The 21,986-nt window shown below is 46.1% G+C and overlaps 1 protein-coding gene across 6 annotated transcripts in view; it reads left to right on the plus strand.

The window, feature by feature from the left end:
* The window catches only part of Slc22a23 (solute carrier family 22, member 23), a 164,944-nt gene that overhangs the window by 138,225 nt on the left and 4,733 nt on the right, over nucleotides 1-21,986 (plus strand). For 3 of the 6 annotated variants that reach the window (XR_015640961.1, NM_022624.1, XM_087591454.1), the window contains 6 exon segments: nucleotides 1,354-1,481; nucleotides 7,306-7,408; nucleotides 9,761-9,993; nucleotides 11,834-11,866; nucleotides 11,989-12,012; nucleotides 12,962-13,085. Coding sequence is in view for 4 of the 6 variants with exons in the window: in NM_022624.1 (NP_072146.1) it covers nucleotides 1,354-1,481; nucleotides 7,306-7,408; nucleotides 9,761-9,993; nucleotides 11,834-11,866; nucleotides 11,989-12,012; nucleotides 12,962-13,085 (645 nt within the window). In the remaining 2 variants the exon portion in view is untranslated. 6 annotated transcript variants of the gene reach the window in all.

The raw sequence follows: 21,986 nt of genomic DNA on the forward strand, positions 1-21,986 counted from the left end.
ACATGCAGAGTTTAGTCCATGTCACTCATTGAATGTGTATGTATACTTTACCTTCTTTGTCATATTTATAGCAGTTTCCCTCCATAAGGCTTAAGATCAGGAGCATATCCATCAAATATGGACCTAGAGTGATAATATTCAGTTCACATCAGAGACAAACAAACAAACAAACAAAAAACCCAACTTGGTGCCCACAAGAGTCTGAGCTCATGAGGGGCCCACACCCATTCTTTCAACCATAGGATCATCATGCTGTAATCCAAACCTACAAGCTTGGCGATCCTCAAATATCCTTAGGTAGAATATTGACTTACAGCTCTCAGTTCAACTATTCAGACCCGCTAGGGGTAGCAATGCTAGGGCTAACGAAGATGGCTACTCTGGATAATGCAGTGTCCCAGTATCGATTTGAAAGCCACTGGCCTCGTCTACTGACTCTGCCTGTGGCTCTGAAGCCTGGGACAAGAGGAATAATCTTCTCCTGAGGGTCATGCATACCCTGGGTCCATCGCTGTTGTCCTGTGAAATTCTGCGAACAAAGATGGCCGCTTTGTGTGCACAACATGGACCTTGATTTGAAGAAAATATCATAGTCAAACACCATTGACATAGGATTTGATTCCCTGCCATGAAATTAGTGTCCATAAATACTGGTGTAAATGATGTTACTTTGACACCACCCCCAGTGTTGTATGTTTTAGGGTTTTACAGACAGTCTATAAAGGACCTTGCGCTGTCAGATTAGCAAAGGGAAGAGGTGACCCTAACAACAATCACTAGAGTCAAACACGGATGTGGCTACACTGACACCAACAGTAAACTGAAGGTTTTAAATCCATATATTGAGGAAGAACTGACCGTGTATGATGTACACTCAATAAATGAAGAAAAGACACGTCTCCCAAACAAATCAGCAACATGGAATTTAAACCGCGGGCATTGGTGTTTGTTCTATTATTCCATTATAAAGAAAAGATCTGATTTTTAACACGTCACATTTTGCTGATGGCATTTTTGGGTGTTTTCATTTGTTCTAATTTTGTTAACCAAAATTAATTTTTAATAAATAAAGACCAATAAACATTCATTTTGATTACTTTTTTAAATGCCTACAATTTGAAATAATTTTGTTATAGCTTTTCATTTGGGAATGGAGGAACCGACATTCTGATCATAGCAGTATCCACTTTTTCCAGCTGCTGGGTCCATTTAAAGATTCTCCTGAGCTGGCAAGGCAGGGGACTGGTCATTATGGTAATATCTTACCAGAGTCCATCCTGACTTTCTGGATAACTCATGACTGAAGCAGAACAGAGTGCAAGCCATTCAGCTGTTCCCCTTGTGTCTTTGAAGGATTTTCCCTGAGTCTCTCCGATGGCTGATGGCTACCCAGCAGTTTGAGTCGGCAAAGAAGTTGATCCTGTACCTTACACAGAAGAATTGTGTGAGCCCTGAGAGCGATATCAAGGGAGTGATGCCAGGTAAATACAATGCACTAGTCTGGGAGCCCAAGGGTAAGTATGATGCTCTGGCCAGGGAACCTGAAGGATGTTTTTGTCCTGAATAACTGTCCTGGCTAATGTTTGGTCTATACTTCTGTGTCTGTGTGGTTTGCAAAGGTTTGGAAAGGTAACAGTAGCTGCTATAATCTGGGAGTGAAAATAAACTGAAGTTCTCTCCACTTTGTGGGAGCTGGTTTCTTTCATAATCAAGTCGAACACGGTATCATGTTCCTTGCAGCCCATACAAAGCCAGAAGCAGGATGCGAGTTGGGTGCACACCTGATCTTTATCAGCTCTATTGGCTTTGTGGAGCCCAGTGCCTCCTTTCCCTGAGTGCCTACCAGGTTTAAAGCCTTGGCTCAGGGTTCAGATGGTTTGAGTGACCTCTCTTCTTGAGCATGATCTTCAAAGGGCTGCCATTGTCTATTTATGGCCGTGACCTATTTGTTGGTCAAGGGAAGAAATGGAAGCATGAACTATTTTTGTGCTGTGGTTCAGATCCATAGAATTCTTGTGAATCAGGGCATCAGCAGAAGCTAAGTGGGGCTTTCAAGCTAGGAACCTGTAAATGGCACCAGGAAGTTCTTCACAGCCAGGTTTCTGAATCCTCCCTGACATGCCAAGATCCTGACCTTGTAGATCTGAAAGAAACCCTAGGAACGTCACTATTACTGAGCTCTGAAAGAGACTCTAATGCAAGGGACCTAGAGAGTCCCTTTGGAAAACAGCAGCCTTCCGTGTTAACCTGAAGACCTGTATGCTTTGTAAAATCCCCTAGGAATGTAATGTATAGTGTGTGTGGAGGGGGGTAGGGAGAGGTAGGGAGAGAGGATGGAAGAATGAATGACTTGACTGTAATGAAAATCATTTGATGACCATTCGTTCATTCATGACAAAGACATTTATTAAGCACCTGTTAGCACTCAACACTATGGAGAACAGCTGGAAGCTGAAGGAGTTCACAGATGGGGTACATACAGAGAGGAGGTCCTCAATGCACACTTAACAGGAGGGGAAAGTGCTAAAGAGGAAAGGTGGAGGGTGAAGGCTGCAGTCAAAGTGACTACAGAAGCCTGGCTTTCAGACAAGTGTGCCATGCGGGAGAAGTGCCCTGCTGGTCCCCATTTCACTGGAGAGGGTGTGAGCCTCCTCAATCTTGAAAGCTCTTGGCATCCTTGGCTTCTTACGGGACAAAGATGTGGGGGCACAACAAGGGCAGCATAACCTATCTTTCCCTGTGCCCAGGACACACCTCTGAGTCACAACTGCTTGCTAGGTGAGATGTGATTTACCAAGTCCTTTAGCTCAGGCAGGAAAAGTCTGGTCAACCAAAAGCTCTGAATTCCCTGGAATGAAGGATGCAAGCCATGGCTGGTCTTCTTGAAGAGTACTGAATGCTGGCTTTTCAGAGGGCCATCCTAGGCCCCCTTTCTCAGTAGCAGTGCCAGTAAACAAGACAATATATGACATTTATGTGCCACTCCCCTTCCAAGTGATGTACAAAGATCAACTCATTCATAATGTTGCATCTTATATGTGGTATGCACATGGACACCTTTCTTCAAAGCCGTGCATCACAAGGGATGCTACGGTGCTCCTCGTCTACAGATGAGGAAACCACGGCACAGATGACTGGGCTGCTTTACCAGAGATCAGTTACCTAAGTACTAGTGGAATGGAGTCGAACCCGGAAGTCGCACTGAAGTGGCTTTACTGGCCACTGAGAAGGGGGTGAGGACCCTGAGACATGTGGGAAAGGATGCTGTCAAGGAACTTTTTTGGGCCAGGATGGCCTGGTTTGGACTGTCACATAGCTTCCGTGCAGCAAGCTTCCGTTCTCAAGTCTTATTGTACGTTTGTTGCTGGCCTCCTAATTAAATCGCCACCCTCCTCTTCTTTCAGATTAAAATATTATCTGGGAAAGGCGTGTTTTCTCAATCTTAATGACACCGATTCATGTCCCTATTTTTGGAAAGTGATATTAGCTTACCTCTGCTCCTGTTGCTTTGCTTGTGAGTTTGTTTGGTGTTTACTTCTCTTCTGTGTCCCAGGCTGGGGCCGGACAAGAGGTGATTTGAACCCCTTGGTGACTAACAAAGAGGAGAAAGGCTTCACTCTTAACCAGGATGTGTCATCATTAGTGTAGTCCCTGTGGGACGCTTATTCACCCTGGCTCTCTATGCCCCACCCCACTGTCAGATGGGTTTAGACAACAGTGTGCAAAACTGTCCAGCACTTGGAGTAAGTCTATCTTCTCTGGAACTTCCAACTTCCTGAGCTCAGAATTGCTTCTCCACCATAATCATCAAGTTCCTGGGCTCCTCTTACCCAGCCTCTTCTCAGCCATACTCACTGCTCTGCCCTCCCCTCCTCCACCAGCAGCCCAGGAACAAATACAGTCACTTCATCACCTGCTCAGGGCCTCAAGGAAGACCCCACTTACATATAGATTTAGAAACCCTACCTAATGTCTACCTCCCCCAGGCCTCTGGTCTGTGTTGGACCCCCATGTTCTTCCTCCCCATAGACCTCACCTCAGAAAAGTCCCATTCTCTCAGACCCATTCTCCCATCCTCCAGGCTAGCTCCTCAAGTCCAGCTCAGCCGGGATACTCTAAACACCCTGGTCTCAGCTGCAAACAGGAGTTTCTCAGTATTAACCTCTACACCAGAGTCTGCCACAGAGCCCAGGATGTACCTCAAAGGAGACCTGTGGCCAGCAGCATTTCTTGAATATTCATGACATACAGGAATCCAGGGTTTCTACAGTCGAGAAGAGGCAGGACTGTTCCTTAGGGTGCCTCCTGCCAAAAAAGTGCCTTAGGCTGGGATGTAATAATGAGTGAGGGGCCTCATGCCCATTAAAGCATGCTAGTCTTGGCCTCATGCTAAAAGAAAACCTAATCTCCCAAGATTTCCCATTTCTATTCTTTTAATGCTGTCTTCAGTTTTCATTTGAGCATAAGTGATGGTCTGAGGGATGTGTGCATCCGAATTAGACATTTGTGAATTAGGCACTGGGGTGTGTTCCCAAATGTCCTTCTTGAAGTGTCAAGATATGCCAAGGAAGGCAGCTCTCCTTCCCAGGCGCGACTCAAGATTTTGAACATTTGCAGTAGATGTAAAGACTCTGCTGCTTCTGGGTTGTCTCTAGCCCACAGAAAAGAAAGGAAGACCAACTAACCTTGTGCCAGAAGCCTGCTTAGCCCCTTGCTTTAAGTGATAGTGAGACCAGTCAAGAGACACAGGACAGAGACTGGAAGGCACAAGCAAACCTCCTGAGAACGTGCCATCCTTCTCAAAGCCTCATGGGAGAGGGAAAGGTTAACTCGCCTTGTTTTATAGGTAGGCAGTGAGGCCTGGAGAGGTTGAGCAGTGAGTTCCTACTTCCAAGATACTCCCAGGGAAGGAGCTTATTGAAGGGTCACCCAGTGGAGAAAGATCACATGTATGACCTTTTTCTCCTCACAGAGAGCAGTATGCAGGGAGCAGGAGTTATCTGACCTCTGTGGGTCGCCTCACTGGGGAAGCAATCCAAAAGTCAATTCTGGCCCAAGGCTCTTAGAGTCTGACCCAAGGCTCTCAGTCTCAGGGAGGCTACCCAAGGTGTGCTTCCATGACCTTCTCTCTGTGGTGCCTTGAGAAGATACAGAGGGACACTGTCTCCTGCATCCAGGGCTCCGAGCATGCACTACACGCCAGCCCCGCCATATCCTCAGGCATGTGCTAGGACTGCCCTTCATGGTGCCTGACTTTAGACAGGCTCAGATTCCCCTATAAATACAGATCTACTATAAGATCTAATTTAGAAAACAGGAAAAGATTAATAACAATTAATAACAAAACCTAGAGTAATTATGACAATATGATTTATGAATTTCTCATTTCTGGAATTCCTCATTTAATATTTCCAGGCCAGAGATAGCCTTAGAAAGCTGAGACCTCCATTCCTCTGGGCAGTTTTTTCAAGGAGGTTAAAAAGAAACAGAGCTGAGCTTCTTCCCAAGCAAGGGGAGCCTCACTGCTCCCAGACCCAGGGCACTGACCACAGGGGTCAAGGAAATGTGGGGCAGGGCTAGACACACCTGATTTGCCAACATTAAGTCTGCCTCAGTTTGACATTCAGACAGCACTGAGCCCATGCTCCTATCTTACCAGCTGCCTGGTATCGATTTGCTTTTATTTCTTAGTGCAAGAAGTTTGGGGCAGTTCCTAGGTTTCCACTCAATAGCTGGAGAGAGAAGAGAGCTCCTTATGTCCAGTGACCTCACAGGGTCTCAGGAGCTAGCTAATGCTTCCTACAATTTGTGTGTGGGTTTCAACACGTGGAGCAGCAGAGGTTGTTGATGATGGGCCAGTGCTGTGAGTATCAGAGAGCCCGACAAAGCATCAATCGAGCTGGGAAAGTTAATTTAACTCCCTTTAGGATAATACAATTATGGGTGTAGACTACAGTCAATTCTTAGACTGGGCTCTAGGGTTTAATGCTATTTAAAAACAAAACAAAACAAAACCTTCAGGTTATAATGCAATTGCTATAGCTTCTTTAACATACTATTTCATCCGCAATAATACATCACCAGTTACATACAGACCACCAGGCTCTGAAGGCTTCCTCTGTCTCTGTTCCCACAGACATTTTTAAATTTTTCAATGTCTTGTTTTGGAACTATTTCATGTATACAGGAAAGTTAAGACAGTACAGAACTTTTCTATACTCCCGATAATGTCTAATGTTACCATTAGATATTACTTTTGACACATTTGTCAAAACTAAGAAACTGGACACATGTATACACTGCTGTTAGCCAAGTGCCAGATGCTACTCAGTGTTCCCACTCTATCACTGGCCTCTCGTGCTCCAGGATTCTGTGCCGTTTACCATTACCTTGCCACTGTCTTCTCTGGTCAGGCATAAGGACACTGGCTCCTTGTTGACTCTAGGAAGCATCCTTCCTGTTTTAGTTTCTAAGGAGGGAATCACTCCATGAGGACATGAGAGCTCGCAGGAAGAAGGGCCCAGAAGGCCGAGTGTGAGTATTGCTCTCTGGGACAGCCCCACAGCATCTTCCTCCTAGAGTGTTTCCCATGTTCTGATCTTCCCTGTTAGATTGCCAGACCAGCCCTAGGACTTGAGTAAATTCCCAGCAAGCTTGGGAGCACTTACCCTGGAGCACTTTTGACTAGGGTGACTGGCAGAGCTGGGATGAGCCTCACAAGGGCTTCAGTCATCCTATAGTTTCAGTTGGTCACATCTCTAGGCCAAACACATTGTCCAACTTGTTCTAGGAATGGAGCCTAGGACTTCATGCCTCCTAAGCACTGAGCTATACCCCATTCCCCAAAGAATTTCAAACTCACACACACACACACACACACACACACACACACACACCACACACACACACACACACACACACACTAGTTCACATCCTCTAAGGACAGTTGTGGGTAGCTTCAATCCTAAGACATCCTGTCCCCCTAAGATTGAGGTACATATAAACCTGTAGCTTTGCAGACTTCTGAGCTGTGAGTGACATAGGTAGATCCAGTTTCTAGCAGAAAGAAACCACTTTCTGTGTGCAGGACCTAATTTAGGCCTCAGCGACCTAGACTCCCATCATGGAGTGATATGGTCAGGCAAAATGAATGGAGCTAGGCCAGAAAGCCTAGACTCTTCTCCTGGCTTAAAGGCAAAAGGCTTTCTCTTCGTTGCATAGTCCTGGATGGGGAAATCAAAGCTGTGTTTTATCTGTGTCTGGAACCTTCTATCCTGCTCATGCTCACGAATCTGTCTCTTACAGAGCTAGAGAAGGAGCTTTCACGGAGGCCCAAGAAGGTGTGCATCGTGAAGGTGGTGGGGACAAGGAACCTGTGGAAAAACATCGTGGTTCTCTGTGTGAACTCGTAAGTCATGGGAAACGCAGGTAGTCAGATCCAGACAGACCCTGCTTCCACCCCTTGATGAACTCCGAATCCTAGCTGCCCTGTGCCCACTTGTCTCAACCTGTGTCTATGAAAGAGGCCCTAGAAGTATCTGGGGATGCTTGAAGGATGGCAGGACCCAACAACATCTACCACTTCATCAGGAAGCCTTAGGCAGCCAGCACCGAGCATTGCCCTCAGCCCAGCCTCCTGCCCCATGCCAGTGTACTGGATGGTTTGAGACCTCCTAGGGCATTGAGCATAAAGGAAATCAGGAGGCCTGGTGAAGTCCTGCACATATCTATGTCCATAGAAACTACCCTCCCTCCCTCTCGCAAAATTTAAAGTGACTCTCATGACCTCCTTCATCCTAGTTCTAGGAACCCTGAGACGGCCTCATCTTATGCCTCTTATACTAGGAGAAGTTCTCAAGGTCGGGGTTCCTGGCAATGTCTAGGGAGAGGGTGGCTGATTGATTCCATGGGGCCTTGGCCAAGGCCTCCACCCTGGCGCTAAAGAACCATTCTCCTTACATTCAACCAGCTTGGGCTACCTGATTAGCCTACCTGCCCAGAGAGCAGCTGCAGTCAGGGACCGGTTGCCTGAATGCAGAACAAGAGTGAAGGCCCCCTCAGGAGGCCTCTTCCTACAGCTCTGTGGCTCAAGTAGTCTCATGGTAGCCCCAGTCCCAGGATTGGGTGTGTACCTGGAAGTCTTACCTCACAGCTCCACAACCTCATCCTCCCCAACTGCACAAAGTGGACTATTGAGCAGAAGTCATCTGGGAGGAGGGGTTTAGACTGTGTGTGTGTGTGTGTGTGTGTGTGTGTGTGTGTGTGTGTGTGTGTGTGTGTGTGTGTGAAGTCTCAGGGCTGCCTTCAAGTAAAGAGGCTAGACTTGCAGCCTCCCATTCTTTAGAGTTCTCCCGTTAGAACAGCTTGGTGAAATCAACAATTCTGAGGGACCCAATTCAGTTTCACTTTGGAGGTACAAAGGTTTCGCTACCCATTAACAAAAGAGTGAGGATCTAATGGAGGTCAGACCCTACAGCACTTATCCCCCGCAGGAAATCTATCTATCTAGAGGGTAGACCCAAGCCCTCAGTCCTCTCCTTCCTACCAACTCTGGCATGGTGGTCATCACTCCACTGTCCACTCTCAGGGAGGGTCTAGCTAGCACTGTTCGTATCAATAGAAAGACTTTGCTAACTTTTATGTTGCAAAAACAAAAATTCACAAAATCAGGGATAAATGAGATGAGTTTCCAGTTTTATGATTCTTGTGGGACAAAGGGATGAACACCCCTATTTTGTAATCATCTGTTGTGCTTAGAGTTCATTTCTCCAAGTACAAAAGGTGATCACTGTGAGTGGCAGTTTGCCAGGAAGGAAGGAGGCTCATGTGGGAGCCCAGGAAACTGAAGCACTTGAATCTATGGCTGGACTATAAAAGAGTTACACGGAAAAGCTGGGCTCTTCACAGAGGATGGTGCAGGAAAGTCACATCCAGCTGACAAAAGGTAGCTTCTCTCTGCAAGGGGCAGGGCCTGTTGCCACTAATCTTAGTAGAAAAGGACCTAGATTTCCCTGTTGCATAAGAGGGAAGTTGCAGGGTGGGTAGATCCAGGATGGGTGGGAACTAAGAGTGAATGGGTTCTCATGCACTCCAGGCATTTCATAAGGAGCTTGTCCTTGAAACTTTTCAAAGCCCTAGAAGTACTTGTCTGAGCATCAGGAGGCTCCAAGGTGTGCTCCACCACATTTTCATTCCTGTTGTCCAAGGCATGGTAGGATATACATTGCCCAGGAAGTTTATATGCTCACACGGGGCAGCAAGGAGATGGACCTAGTGTCTTTATTTGGCCTGGCACCTGCCTGGTTTTTCCTCCTAGCTTGGTTACATGAGAACCAGTATGAATAAATAGGTAGTTTTCTGGATGGATTCCAATTTTTCAGCACTCTGAATACTCAGAAAAGGAAGCAGAAACCTTGATAGGCAATGTGATTTGGTGGCAGTCATCAATCAACCAAGATATGCCCTGTACCTGCTGCTGGTCTGCCAAATGGATATGACCATGTTCTTGTGCTGACATTAGAGTAAATTCTCACACAGAAGGTGCTTTTGTCCTACACCCTCGGTGAACAAAGAACCTCAGGGTTGTTTCTTTGCATTTAACTCTCTTCTTGGGTCCACATGTAGTCACAGCATGGTTTCCTCATGATTTCCTCTCACATGTAAAATGCTTCTCTATCTCTTGGTCATCTCTAGGAGACCAGGGAGCCTCTGATCTCAGGGCATGCTGCCCAGCTTCTTAGTGTGTGTGTGTCTCCTGCAGGCTGACAGGGTACGGGATCCACCACTGCTTTGCAAGAAGCATGATGGGCCACGAGGTGAAGGTGCCACTCCTGGAGAACTTCTACGCCGACTACTATACCATGGCCAGCATTGCACTGGCCTCCTGCCTCGCCATGTGTCTGGTGGTCAGGTTCCTCGGGCGCAGGGGAGGGCTGCTGCTCTTCATGATCCTCACTGCCCTGGCCTCACTTCTACAGCTTGGGCTCCTCAACTGTGAGTAGGCTGGAAAAGGGAGGCAAGGCAAGGGTGGTAGGGAGGGGAGCTGGCATAATACCAGAGAACTTGGCAGGCACGGCAGCTTTCTGTTTCTGTAACAAAATACCCAAGACAATCAGTTTAAAGAGAAGGAAGGTCTGTTTGGCTTACAGATTTGGAGTTTTCAAGCAGTCCATGGTTTGTTGACACGCTGAAGCCTGTAGCAGGACAACATATCATGAAAGGAATCCATTCATTTTGTGGCATGTAAAAAGAAGAAAGGGATCCAGAGTACTAATGTCCTCTTTGAGAGCATACCTCTAAGTGCGTGACTCTGCACCCAGGAGGCCACACTTTCTAAAGATCTGCTTCCCCGTACTGCCGTGGATGGAGACCAAGTCTCCAATGGCCACTCAACATATGGCCTTTGGGGGACTTTAAAGATTGGAACTATAATGGAAGGACTAGATGAGACTCGAGAAAACTTTTCTATGACCTGAGTGGTCATTCTGAAATTGATAGCCACAAGAACTTGCTTCAGGAAGGATGGAATTTTAGTAGAACATATTGTCCTCTGCCTCTGAGAACTGCTAGGCCTCTCCTCTTCCTCCTACCCACAGGCCTATGGTCTCATAAGAGGTCTCTGGATGCACTGTAACTCCCCAGCATACCAAGCCTGTATGTCCCTATAACCATGGCTGCACTATGGGTAGAGCATTCGTGTGCTTCTGACATAAGGAGGACAGACATGACCTTCTACTGCAATAGGGGGAAAGTCTGGACATTCTTGTGTGGGACATAGTTTTTCTATTGATATTCCCAAATTTATCATTTATCAAAGTATTCTGTAAAGGTCACATAACACCTTACACTAATCTAGAGAACCCATTTAGTCCTCCATAAGCCTCTGTACAATCCTCATAAACAACCACTCACCTATGTACAAGAAAACCCCACTGCCTCCTCCTGACCTGCCCAGAGCACAGTGTGAACACTGGCATCTCACGCCAGACCCCTTCCCTGGGACAGGCTCAGAACACTGCTGGAGAATGGGTGCCTTTGAACACACCTCTTTGGAGGAAAGCTTACACCAACTGCAGGGTGAGACTTACCTACTGTCCCTTGTACCACAAGTCACAACAGCCTTGGTGCATACTGGGTTATAGAAGAACCAGTTTCAAAAGCAGGTGGTTTTCCTTACTTATGTGGGTGTACACCATGCTGGGCAATAACCAAAATAAAAAAAATTTGTAGCCAGGCAATAACCAAGATAAAAAATTTGTAGCCATTCTCTATCTCCCTGGGTAAACATTGTCTAGTTGACCTTTCAGAAAATTTCTGTCCAGCTTACTCAGTTGAGACACATGTGGTAGGGTACCTCAGCTCCCAGAGTGTCCCACCTGCCCTTTTTGGCATTAACAGGAATGCCACAGGGCCTCCGAGCAATGGGCAAGTAGCCGTGCTCAGAGTCGGGTTTAGGGGAGCATAAATGTGGCCTGACAGCCTGCTCACAGTGTGCAGTACCCCTTGGCCACACACCAGGAGTACAACTCGAACAACTTTCTATGCAGAGAAGCTCCGCTTAGGTCTGCTTGGACCCTTTCTGCAGGATTGTGTTGTCTTCCAGACCCCATGGCAAATAGGGCCTTAGCCCTCTCATCACACAAAAAGGTCTTTGTTTAGTCCAGTGTGAATTCTACTGCCCAAGCAGCCATCACCAACCCAGACTTAAGAGGAAGTTCACTTAGAAACAGGTCATATGGGAGCACTCAGCAGCTGTTCTATACCTAACAAGCCTTCTCCCTCTCTCCCACTCTTGTTACCTGTGTATGTGGGTGTATCCATCCCATGGTTCCAGTGATCGGCAAATACAGCCAGCATCCAGACTCAGGTGAGTACTGAACACTTGTCCTTGTGGTTCCTTGATTTTTATTACGTCCACACAAGATTTGCCACAAGGACTCACCAACCGGTTTCCATTTCCTCTCTTTCTTCCACTCTTTGCCCTTCAAGAATTGCAGCTGAAGTTGGCCGTAGGTTGGACACTATAAGCATATATTTGTATTCTCTGTCCCCATCTGTGCTAGAGAAAGCAACTCGTGTCTCCCTGGTTTTATGCAGCTTGGCATGCATGCCCTCCCAGTCCCCGTATCCAGCACCAGTGCTGTTTGTCCTTGGACAGCAGCTTGTCAGAATGAGAAGGCAGGGGGGTTGGGGCTTGGTCGTCTGTGCTATAGGGAGAGTCATTATCTCCTCATGACTCATGCAAGCTTGCCGCTCTCCAACTGGGGAACAGCAGAGGTGCTGCCCTATACCCCATGCTGCTATGAAACCTGCCTGTCCCAACCAAACCCATGCCACCAGTGCCCATGACAGCACTTGCCCTCCATGCAGCCCTGAGAGAAACTGAGCCAAGCTAAGAAGTGCAGCTCCCACGCATGCCAAAACACTGTGTACGGCACTGCCTCATGCTAGCAAGAATCCAGTGCCACCTGTAGGCGTAGGGACTGCTGAGTGCTTTCCCTCCCTGAGGGACTATGAATTATTCCATTTGGGTCATGTGTGGTTTTGTATCAGCATTGACTCTGGATTGGGTGGGGCCACCCCGAGGTTGCAGTCTGGAATCCAGGGAAGATAGCACCTTAACACTGTGGCAACGGGAGCACCTTAGCCTGCCTGGCATGGCTTCTGGCTGAGGAATTCTACAGGCCACTGTGAGCTCAGCATGCTTGGTGTCTAAGGCACTAACAGATGCCAACAGAAGAATGCTTAAAGGGCTCCAGGCTCCTAGGCCTAGAGGACTGCCCACCCAGAGGCCACTGCATGCCCAACTGCATTGGGAACTAGTCATTGGGGAGGAGGGAGCTCCTGGGATATCCCAGGCTTCCCTTCCCCATCCTTGTTCCAGCTCACCCCTTGCCTGCTTCTGTTCTCTTCCTTTTTCTCCTTCCAACCTCACGGTCCCCTTCTTTGCATTCTCCTGCAGGGATGAGTGACAGCGTCAAGGACAAGTTCTCCATTGCGTTTTCCATCGTGGGAATGTTCGCATCCCATGCGGTGGGCAGCCTCAGTGTGTTCTTCTGTGCGGAGATCACGCCCACAGTGATAAGGTGGGTGATGGGATAATGTGGGTCCGTATTCTCAGATCTCAAGATTTGCCCTTGTCTACAGAGGCCTGTGTGTAAGGGACCGTCCTCAGTTCTGCCCCACCTTGGCTGCCAGACCAGGGTGTGGTGGTGGCACGAAGGGCATGACGGCTGCCTGACTCACAGTCTGATGATCAGCTCCACCCTGACTCCTAAGTCAGGTGGGAACGTAACCCTAGGTCCCACCGAGACAGTTACCAGAGGTGTGGAGACAGGGAACTGCTTAAGGTACAAGAAACATGACAAGGAATAGAAAGATCAGTAAATCACTCTTGCCAGGGTCCACTGAGAGACTCAGGAACAAGCAAATTTTAAAAAGGTATACACGTCCCCTATAATCCTAGATTCTCGGGAGGCTGAGGCAGGAGAGTGGAAACTTCTGAGCCAGCATGGCCTACACAGCGAGACCCCATTTCAACAAAAGGTGAAGGCAGCGGGTGTAGTTCAGTTGTTTGTCTAGCACGCACACAGCCCTAGCACTCTATAAACTGGATGTGGCGTACATGCCTGGAATCCCATCGCCTGAGAGGTAGAAGCAGAAGCAGAAGCAGAAGGCTCAGAGAAGTCCAAGGTCATCCTAGGTCATACCAAGAAATATTGAAAAGGTACAAGGTTACACAGAACCCTTTTTCTTCCTGTCCAAAGAAACTGATCACTAATCCAAAATCGTGTAGATGATTTAGTTAAGAAAAGCAAAAACAAACAAACAACAACAACAAAAAACAAGGTAAGACAGCACAACCCTAGACCTAGAAGAAGTTGTCTTTCCCTCATACCTTCCTAAAAGGTCTTAAGTGTTTATAAAGTGAGATTATTATCCCTGAGTGGTGGCCCCTGAGGCACAGCATTTAATCCCACTGCGATTGTATTATAGTAAAAATTATATTAGAAAGAGCGTCACTCACCTGCATCCCTCTACCAGATCCCTCTTCCCAACACAGGTTGAATGACCCTAACTGAAAATCTGACATCTACAATGCTCCCAACATGGTTTGTTTGTTTGTTTTGACACATCAGCAAAAAGTTTCACACCATGAAATTCTGCTTTCATGCACAAAATTGTTTTTAAATATTGTATTAAAATGACCTTCAAGTTCTACAAGCCATATATAAGATGTAAACAAATCCGTGTTTAGATTTAGATCTCCTCCCTCTCCAAGATATCTCATGATATATATGCGAATTTTCCAGATTCAAAGGTGCAAAATCTAAAAGCATTTTTCGAGTAGGAGACTTCACCTGCACTTGGCATTTGTTACTTACTGAAGGGCTGGCTGCACTTCACGTCACGCTGAGCTCTTTCATTGGAACATCATTAGCATTTCTTGTGCACATGCTTTTTTGAAATCGTGAGTGTGGGCAGTTATTCAGCTGTGAGCTGAAACCCAGAAGTCAGCGTGATGACACTCTTCAGAAGAACAAGCAGACATTCCAGTTCAGATGGGACTCGGAGAGGGTAATTATTTTAGGCCCTCTGGTGCTGGGAGGACTCGGGGAGCAGGTGGGCAGGTCTGCGGACTTCTCTCCTTGCTGACAACAGAATTTTCTCATGACCTCATTTTGACTCATTCTCTTGAATTTTTACAATACAAGCTAAGGCTGCTGGTTATTGGTCCCTGTAATAAAATATCCCATGGTTGTATATTTAAGAAAAAGCAATTAGGTGTCTTGTAAGCCCTCTAGTTCCCTGCCTTCTGCTTAGCCAAGGACAGGTGAACCAAAAACTCCTTTTGTGCCTGCAATTGCAAAACACTGAAGTAGCATAGCACATTACTCTTTCCCCACCAGTTAAATTCCCTCCTTTATAAAGAATCCACAAAGACAATCTCTCAGCTGGAGTGCAAGTCTCTAATAGTCCTAGGTTTCTCGTAGCCACTGGCAGCCATTGCATGACTCTGGGAAGGCACCCCATAACTCTGGCCTCCCTGTCAGTGTGTTTAGTAACCTAGAGTAGAAGAAATATGACATCCTTTTCCTCTTTGATGCAAATCTGGAAAAATTATTAGGGGATAAAATTTGAACAAATGCATTCTAAAGTCCACCTCGCCAAGATGACAAATAAGAAAAATATTTGGCCCTCAGTGATGTTTTGTACCTGCAGTGGGTGAAAGGAAATTGCGGTCGGTTCCAAGCCAGGCTGGAAGAGTCTCCATGGGAACTCTTCCCACTGGTGGTTTGTGCAGCTTTTTCTTGCAAATAAACCCATGAAGAATTCCCATGAGATAAACATGCAACTTCCTACCACCCACTCCACACAGAAACACCCAAGATGATTGAAGGTGGGGTCCATGGGCTTCCTCTCTCTTATGAGTTTTATCCTTTTCTACAACACTGAAAAGAAACCTTTTGAAGCAAAAACAAGTGTTCTTACTCAATAGGGTTTTTATTACTGCAATAAAACACCACGACCAAAAGCAAGTTGCAGAGGAAAGGGCTTACTTTGCTTATGCTTCTGTATCACTGTTCATCATCAAGGGAAGTCGGGACAAGAACTCAAACAGGACAGGAAAGGGGAAGCAAAAGCTAATGCAGAGGCCATGGAGGGGTGCTGCTTACCGGCTTACTCCTCATGGCTTGCTCAGCCTGCTTTTTTATAGAATCCAAAACCAGCAGCCCAGGGACAGCACCACCCACAATGGGCTGAGCTCTCCTCCATCAGTCACTAATTAAGAAAATGCCCTACAGGCTTGCCTATAGCCAGAACTGATGGAGATATTCTCTCAGTTGGAATTCCCTCTTCTCAGCTTGTGTCAAGTTGACATAAAATTAGCCAGCACAAACTGCAAAAGTTAAGGTGCCAGGAACAAGAGACTGGACATACATCAGGATATGTTTTCTACACAAATTCACTGTAATCTGTTTTTCTTTGGGTGGTGGAGACTAAAACAATGTTCTCAACCTGTGGGTTGCAACCCCTTTGGGGATCGTATTTCAGATATCCAGCATATCAGATATTTATATCATAACTAATAACAGTACCAGAATTATAGTTACGAAGTAGTCATGAAATGATTTCATGACTGTAGGGGGTCACCATAACATGAGGAACTATATAAAAGGGTGGCAGTGTTGAGGATATTGCAAACCACTTGACTAGAGTGAACCCTGTATCATCAAATTCTGTTCAGACGATTGCAGGGAGACACTTAGCCTCAGCTCACTGACATTCACCACTAGCTCAGCAGCTGCTTCCACAATTCATACCCTAGGCTTTAGGCAGTTGACTGGAAGATGGGCTAGGAAAGACAGGTTTCCACCCTCCCTTCATAATCTCCCCCCTTGTCTTGGGCAGAAGTGACAGGCACTCTAGGATGGTGCAGACATAGCCGGTGGCTGTTTCTGTGGTGGGTCGTCGTTTCTCTCCACTGTTGTCTGGAATCTGAAAACAGAAGCTCCTGTAGCCTACAGTGGCTTCCTTCACCACAGCAATGGGACAAGGGAAGAGAAAGGGCAGGTGCGGGTGATACTGACAAGCTGGTTCAAGGTCTGCATAATTTCTCACCAATTTGTGGAGCCCTGGTCATGGACTGTCTGTCCTTGCCCTGTGTACTATCCTAGCTTCTTATCTACTAACTACTGTTTGCCTGCCACTCAGATGGCTCCATCCCTTTACTGTAGTCCAGATCATTTGCATCAGACAGGCCTTGAGACCTTCCCCTCTGAGCAAGGTCCCTATGCCTGTCTTCTGCTCTAATGTTGCCTCAAGACAAGGTATCACACAAAGAACCATTAGTCATCCAGCCACTGATGGACAGCATCCATTTATAGAAGTGATGTACCTGAGTGTAGCCCAGTGGTACAGTGTGTACTGAGTATGTACACAGCTCTGGGTTCCATCTCTAACACCCACACCCAATAACCTATGCCTATTGGACATGTACAGTCCTTACCATTAGCCCATAAATATAGCAAACACCTATTTACACAGCGTTTGCATTGCATTAGCATTATGAATAATGGTAAATAATGCAAAAGACGTGGTTCTGTGCACTATCATAACATTTTCTATAAGGGACTAGAGCGCCTAGGAGTCCTGGTACCGCCCCTACCCCCCTACCCCCTCACCAGATACCAAGGAAGAACTGAATATTTAACTCCACAAATTGCAATCCGTGTTCCTGTTTATACCTGGATAATTGTGCTAGTTCTTCATTTCTGTGGCAATGAGTACAATATTTGCTCATCCTTAACTTCACAGAAATGCAGTCAAGAAAAGCTAAGAAAAATAAAGGAGGACGTACAACATAGGGAGGGGTGTGTCCATATTTATGTATGAGCTGATGGTTCACATTTATTTCTATTCACACTTTGCTCCCCTAGTGAGGCTGCCCATTGGCTGTGGCCGGAGAATTGTTACCCAAAGTAAAGCTAGCAGGTGGACAGTGAACATGTCATGCTTCTGAGAAACAAGGAGGCCCAACCCGGTTTGTGTGGGAAAAAGACTCAGTGCTATATAAACATGGACATAGGCTGCCCTCTAGTGAACTCCCAGCGCTATAGAAAGTAGCTATGACCAATCTGCCTTTTAGAGGGAAACACCATGTATGTGAAGACTTAAAGGGAGCAAACAAAACCAAAACTGGCATGGCGTTTATCTTACAAAATTGTCCGTAATAATATTAAATCCAAGAAATCGCCGACAGTGAAACAGAAGGTACTTTCATAGGAAAATAAACAAGATGTACAACTGTTTCAAACACTATTCAGCAACTGGACATGCGAGGGTGGGGGGGGTGGATAAGTCGCTATCTGATGTCTCCATGCAGACATCCTTGAGTCTCCTCTGCATACTTAGATGCTGGACAACAATCAGGAGGCAGGAAATGAAACCTGAGGTGCTGGTGGTATAGCTCATAAGCTCTCACCTTGTAGCCCAGGTTGGCCTTGAACTCACCGTCCTCATTCCTTGGCCTCCCGAGTGCTGGAATTACTTTTTTTTTTAAGTAGAAATGCTTTATGATAGTATGTACCAAGTACCCACAAACAGAATCATTTAGCATCCTAGATCATCACATATTACACATCATTCTACGTGCTGTCCTTTAATATGACTGACAGTGCAGCAGGTCTCTCTATACCGGTATCACTGCAGTCATGTAGGAATGAGTTGTGCCATGATATCTGTGAAAGCAACAGCTATAAAATCCCCAGGAATGTTTCACTACAATCCTATGAGTACTGCTGTATATACAGTTTGCCGCTGGATGGGATGTTATTCATCACAACTGGATTTTCTATTACATGTGTATATCAACATACCAAATATCATATACATATGCCTGCAACTTAAATGTGTTGTAAATCAAACATATTTCATCCAATATTATTTATTACTGTGACATATTACTTTGATCTCATTCACTTGCTGTCATGTAAGATTTACCCAGGGCTTAGTGGCTTCACACCCTCCCTACATGGGGGGCTGCATTCTGCTTTCCTGCATGGCAACCCTAATGGACAAGGGCAAGAGAATACAAAAACCAGAGAAATACAGTATTATCAACGGTCTCAATCAAACAGGTCCCTGACATCTGATACACCCCTGCTCTGACTTTCCAAGTGGGGCCAGATTCACCAGGAATTCTGAATGTCTGTTTAGGTATTCATATTATTCACCTGACAAATGGGCCCAATCTCACAGCTCTCTGCCCCTTGCTTATGGGTAAGCTGGCCTTTTAACCTAGGAAGTCATCGTGAACCACGGGCATCCAGTATTTATTACATGCAAACAGTGAGACAGCTAATCTTCCAGGAAATAATCCTTGTCCTTGACAGGTGCATGGAGGAGCAATACCGAAAGGCTCATCATGAGCAGATGTTGACAGAAAGATGCCAGCGTCTTTAAAAGGTGTTGTAGGACACTACTTGGGAAAGGGCTGGTACCTGGACAGCACCAAGAGCAAGCATATCGCTCTTCAGTGCACCCCTTGCTGGGCCAGGAGTATGACTTTCTCTCTGGCTCTTTTCAGCACTCCGTTGGTTTAAAAAGTGTCTAATAATAAGTACTGAGGACATGAAAGCCTGGGTTAGAGGTTTCACAGCCAAGGCTGGTCATTCTCACTACAGTACTTATCTAACAAATGACTTAAATCCTATGGCTTGTGGTATCTGTAAGTCAGTGACCTGCGCAATGCTTAACTGGATCCTTACTCCAAGCCCCAGTGCCCTGAGGCAGGATTTGCCTCCAGGCTCAGCAGTCATTGGTAGGATCCATTTCTTCATGAGTTGCAGAATATTACTGGGGGCCACCTCATTTCTTGCAATGGGTACCCCAACAACACAATAGCTTGTTTCCTCATACCCAGAGTCTCTGTATCCTGTTTGTGGAAGGGACATCTCATTAAATCTGTAGTACTTTATGGGCAAGAATTTATTGGCAATTACCTATTTCTTCCAGTCCAATATAAGGCAAAGATTAAAAATACTGGTAGATGGAAATTATCTTAAAATTTTGACAATACCAAGTAATGTCCAGGGGGCAGTTGGACAGGTCTTAAACAGTTGCCAAGAGAATCACCAGGGACTACACATTGAGCAAGATTTGGTCTTGCCCTTGAGCACCTCTTAAGCACAGACGCACAGAGACATGTATCACGAGGATATAGTCTGCCAGAGGGAGGACTCAGGGAGGCCCCAAGAATCCCAAGGAAGCCAACAGGAGCCACATGAACTGTGCCTTCAAGACAGTGAGAGCACCAAGTCATGTCCCCTACATTAACCCAGGATTAGTCTGAAGAACTGCTACTGAGAGGCCCATGAGCAGCCATGGGTGACGTGGAAAGGAAGTTCAGTCTCTGGGAGTTTGCAAAGAAGTGAAGCTGGCAGCTGCCTCACTCTGATTGTGAGGTAACGGGGATCTGTAGGGGCAGCCTCGGGTCCACAGCTGAAAGAGTTTGGGAGTCAACAGCTTGAGTGCCATGTATGTGACGTAGGATTCGTGCATTTCGACTTCTGGCTCCCCACCGTTCAGTTATAGACCACTTCCATCACTTCTCTACAAACACCCTCGTGCCCCTCTGCACTTTCACCCTACTACCCCCCAGGCAATCCCTGCCCTGCTCTCTGTCTCTCTAGAATCATACAATCAGCGTGATGTTTTTCATGGTGTAACATGTCTGTGTTTCATGCCCTTAGAGGCTAAGTAATATTCCATTATACCTGGATAGGCCATATTTTTATTTAGCACTCAGCAGCTGATAGACACTCAGATTGTTCCCAATGCGATAAGGCATAAACATTTGCTTGTAAATTTTTGTCTGTTCATATGGTTTTACTTGTTTCGTACATGGAATTGCTAGTTATATAAAGAATTATGTTTCCTTTTAAGAGAATGTCGACCTGTTTTCCATTCTGCTACCAGGAGGCCCTTGGAGAACTCCAACCCTTCTAGGGGTTGTTGTACATTGTTCGGTCTTTACTCCAGGCTTTCTCGAAGGTGTGAAGTGGCCTCTCACTGTGTGTGTGTGCCGTGCGTGCATGTACAATGAAATGCCTGTTGACACCTTTTTCCCATTTTTTAAGCCAAGTTGAGTTCGATAGATATTATGGGCTTTGCAAGAATCTCTCCCTGGCTGTGTAGCTTCTACTTCTGAATTATGTCTTCTGAGGAGTTTAAAAAAAGAACAAAACAATTAATTTTGATCAAGTGTAGCTGTGCTGCAGCTGCGTTTGTAAGGAATCCCCGCCGACCCAAAGTCACAACGATCTTCCCGGATGTTTTTTGGGAATCGGCTTGTGAAGGAGGCTCTGCCTTCATTCTTTTGCCCACAAGCTACCCTACCGCACCAGCACTGCTTGCTGGACACTGCCCTTCGCCCCACCACGTGTGCCTTTGTGGAAATCTACTTACTATAGGTGTACAGACCTGATTCCCAACCCTCACTGTCCTGTGGGTTTGCCTCTCAGTGTCCCACACAAATGACAGAGCTTCTAAGTTTCGTAATTGGGACAGTAAGTCTTCTTACTACATTTCTGTTTCCAAATCCCTTCCTGGCTATTCCAGGTCTCTGGCATTATCATGTAAATTTTTGAATAAGGTTATTCTCCACTGAGATTTCAATAGGGACTGTGAAGAATCTGTTGCTCAATTCAGAAAGACTTATCATCTTCATATCTTCACAATACTGAGTCTTCCAGACACTTATTTGTAACTTTTTAAACTTTCCGCCAGCAATGCAGTTCTCAGCATTCAAGCCTTGGAAATTCAAGCTTTCTTGGAAATGTTTTCATCTCATTTCTGAGTTTGATGGTAGTATATAAACATGAACGAATTCCGTGTTGACTTATATCCTAACACTTTGTGGGTGGTCTCTTTTACTTGGGAGCCACCTGCAGTACCAAGAAAACCTAGATGTTCAAGAGCCGCCTCTACCTGCAGCAGGCACTTCCCTCCAGCCATTTCCACTCTGTTTGAGAACGAGGTCCCTCTGGAATGGTGCATAAGCCTTGAGCATCTCCTATCTAAGATTCTTCCTGAAGTCCATATCCCTGTACCTTCCTCAAAATGTTCCCACAGGTGGGCAGGCTACTGTATTCCTCCTTCTGAAGACAAGACCACCTCAGCCTGTCCCTTGGGCCTGGGGACTGGGGACCAGGCAGTTTTCTGGCCCATTACCTGAACACTATGGTCTCACCCCAACACTGTACCTCTTTGTTAGTACCTACAGAGCACTTCGGTCTCAAGAATGTTTTTAGGTCAACGTAGAGACATTAGAGCCATGAAAGGAGGGGTGTTAAAATGTTACACATCTGCTATCCTCTCAGGGATTCCAGAGGGTTCCTCACTTGGCAGAGGAATAGAGATAAATGACTCCCACTTTGGCTTTGACCTATCTGAGCTCAAAGCTGCAGGAATCTACAGATACA

The sequence above is a fragment of the Rattus norvegicus genome, chromosome 17 (genome assembly GCF_021556685.1).
Source record: "Rattus norvegicus strain SHRSP/BbbUtx chromosome 17, alternate assembly SHRSP_T2T, whole genome shotgun sequence".
Lineage (NCBI taxonomy): Eukaryota > Metazoa > Chordata > Mammalia > Rodentia > Muridae > Rattus > Rattus norvegicus.